Source organism: Triticum dicoccoides, chromosome 3A (genome assembly GCF_002162155.2).
Source record: "Triticum dicoccoides isolate Atlit2015 ecotype Zavitan chromosome 3A, WEW_v2.0, whole genome shotgun sequence".
Classification (NCBI taxonomy): Eukaryota; Viridiplantae; Streptophyta; class Magnoliopsida; order Poales; family Poaceae; genus Triticum; species Triticum dicoccoides.
In genome coordinates, this window is record NC_041384.1 from 306,916,108 (window position 1) to 306,919,380 (window position 3,273).

General features: G+C 41.5%; 1 protein-coding gene across 4 annotated transcripts in view; it reads right to left on the minus strand.

Annotated features, from left to right (window-relative positions):
* Positions 1-1,515: 1,515 nt before the first annotated feature.
* Positions 1,516-3,273, minus strand: part of LOC119268110 (suppressor of mec-8 and unc-52 protein homolog 1-like) — a 24,096-nt gene continuing 22,338 nt past the window's right edge. For all 4 annotated transcript variants that reach the window (XM_037549620.1, XM_037549618.1, XM_037549619.1 and 1 more), the window contains 3 exons: positions 2,065-2,165; positions 1,918-1,969; positions 1,516-1,826 (listed from right to left, as the gene is read on the minus strand). In XM_037549620.1, the coding sequence (XP_037405517.1) occupies positions 1,728-1,826; positions 1,918-1,969; positions 2,065-2,165 (252 nt within the window). In that variant the 3' untranslated portion in view covers positions 1,516-1,727. The remainder of the gene's footprint in view (positions 1,827-1,917; positions 1,970-2,064; positions 2,166-3,273) is intronic.

A 3,273-nucleotide genomic window follows, 5' to 3' on the forward strand; every position in this document is an offset into this window, starting at 1 on the left:
CAAACAAACATCCGCTACAAAAACTAATCTAACGAATCTGTTCATCAAAGATCATAAACGAACAAACGTTCATTAAATAAAACCAATCGGGTTTTTAAAGAAAACCAAGAAAAACCGTAACTAAAAAATTAAACCGAACCGGGGCGGTTTTATCAGTTCAGTCTTCGACGGTGACGGCAGGCTCCGACACAGCGAGGCGAGGCGAGGCGGCGGCTCGAGCGTCGGCGGGGGCGGCTCGGAGATAGCGGCAACGGCGCGAGCAACGACGGCGGGTCGAGAGAAAGAGGGGGAGGGCGAGGAGGCGGCTTATAGGAAGGGGGGCGACTTGGAGAAGGGGCAGGGGAGGAGGAGTCCGACAGGGAGACGGTGATGGCGAGCCGTGGCGGCGGCAGACTCCCGCCTGGAGTCGGTCGCGCGAGGGAGACGGACGGCTGGGCCAACAAGGCTTCGGCCCAGTTCGGTCCAGAAACTTTTTTTTAATAAAACATTTTTCTGAAAATACAAAAAAATAGAAAACACTAAATATATTTTTAAAAATCACAAAAAAATTCACACATACTTAGGGCCTTATTATTGAACTGGTGAACATTTTTTTAGCCTAAATGCCTAAAATAAAAATGAACTTTTTGCACTAATAAAAATAATTAAACACGCAAATAAAATATAATTTTATTCAAAAATAAATTTCCAATGTTTCTTTACTGTTTTTGAAGAAGTCATATTATCTTCTCTCTTTATTTTATTTATTTAAAATTATTGGAGAAATATTTTGAATAAAACTCTTTGATCCAATTTGACAATTTTGAAAATTCAAAAATTGATTTTTATGAAAACCTCCAACTCTCTCAATTGATTCTTGAGTTGCTTAAGGTTTTAAGATCAAAACTCAAATAATAAATAAATTCCAAAATGCACAAATGATGAATGCATATGAATGATCTAATTAACATCCAAATTAAAAATTAAGATGTTATACTAATGTCGCCGGCGTGCATGCACATAATGTGTTTGATGATGTCATGCAGAGAGAATGTGGTTATTTTGCAAGAAAGGGGAAGGTTACACTGACCGGACGTTTGGGGGTCCAAAATCCAATTAGTGCATCCCAATTGTTATTAGATGCCCCAAGGACACGCACCGGCTGGTCGGGAAGGCAACCTGCATCCAGTCTTTTTCCAAGCATTATGCAATGTTGCAACAATGGGACACGTCAAAGCTACCCCAGCTTCCTTTTCTATCCATAATATAGAATGATACTAGTGGTTGAGGCCCGCCATTGCAGGCCTCTTGAGAGAAAGTTGTGCATGTATTTCTTCCTCTCAAAGAAACTTAAAATTAAAAAGAAAACTTTCTCACAACACATGAACATCACATCCATCTCAAAAAGAAAAAGGAAAAGCCAAAAAAACATTCTTAAAATGAAAAAGAAACAAAATTCTCACTTTCATCTTTCAAAAATAATCTCAAAAAAACCTTTCAAAAGAAAAAAGTCTCGATTTCATCTTCAAAAAAAAATCAAAAAGTTCACCAATTTCATCTTCCAAAAAAATCAAAATGTTTTTTTGCCACGGCCAACCAGCATGCGGCCATTCTCCCGTAGCTTAATGTGTTTGATGATCAGTCACTCCAACTGGTTTTATATATGCTACAGTACAAATATTACAAGAACCAAATGCATCCTCTAAAATACCACTCAGATTAATAAAACTGGAAATGAATGAATGTAATTAAGGCTTCCATATCTTCATCATACAATCTTCGGCATAGGTGGCAACCAAGTTCCTGTGAGGGTGGTGAGTAATGCCAATCACATCCTTGTCATGGGCCTGAAATGGTGTCAAGGTGTTTTTTAGCATTTCAATAAAAATCAGTGTAACACAACCAGGTAAAGATTTCCATTTGAGAAATCCTACAAACCTTCATTAGATGCTCAAGTTTACCGGACTGTTGGCTAAAGCAATACATGTTCCTACAAGATAAGTAGAAAAACTCTGGATCATCATCAAGAAACTCGGAAGCAGCATGAATGAATGTAGCAATTAGCAATAAACATAATATCCTCACATGTCTTCACCAACACAATATATCCATTCTCCTTTTGGTGAAACAGAAGCTGCAACAAAATCTCCTCCTTCCCGTTTACCAGATGAGAAGCTCTTTACAACCTGCAACAAATTTTCAAGGCAAGAATAACCATAAGATAGAATTCATCATAATGCTCAACACTAAGGGTAAATTTGGCAATGCATATCCATTCTCCTTTTATCGTTTGACTAACCAGTTTTTTCCTATTTTGTGGCTACTTCTCCATATCAGATTATACAATAATAAATTCAACATTAGCACAGTTACACCGCAAACTGAGCCTAAATTACAATGCACTTCCTTAGCGCCAGAACCACGAAACTCTTAGTCTCTAAGGGTCAAGAAAGATAACTTCCAAGGGTTCAAGAAAGATAATGTCAAGCCTTTGAGAAGACAAAGATCTACCTGATACTCTCAGAAAAATATAGGTGTATATTTCGTCCCTCAACTTAATCAGGTTGTGTAGGTTTCGCCCCTCATCTTTTTTGAGGTGTAATTTTTAGCCTTAACTGTCAATAGTGGATATTTTGGTACCTCAAGCGACTACTCGGTGATCAAATCTGACCAGGACGTAGCACCACGGGAGAAGGCAGATGTGATGAGAGACCATATCTCCATGCTCCTATTGTCGTACACACAGACGTCAGCATCCAAGGACCTGGAGCCGTTCATCTCCTCGCAGTTGTTCCTTTCGATCAATGATATCACGGCTAGGGTGCGTGACATGCTGCATGAAGAGGTTCAGCCTATGGTGATGCCCGAGGCCTGGGTCAAGCTGCACGGCATCCCCAAGAAACACCGCAGGGTGGAGCGCATCATGGAGGGGCTTAAGATGTTGGGCCGTCCGATTGTGGTCGACGAGCTCTCTCTCATTAGGTTGGGGCCTGTGAAAATGAAGCTTGCGTGTAAAGCACCAGAGAAGCTCAACAGTGTCGTCGAAGTTTGGTTTAACCATGAGGGTTATCAGATCAAGGTGGAGCTCGAGCGCTTGCCCAAGCGCGGGTGTGACGGTGGTGCTCAGGGGCCCGGCCCCTCGGACAAACAACCCCCAAGCAATGTTGACAAGTCAGGCCGTTCCCTTCCCCCGGACGGTTACAGCAAGCATAGCTGTGGCGCTTCCGGAAAGGATAAAGATGCTGCTGTGGGAACCATGGCATCGCTGAGAATATCGATGTGGATATGGGGGTG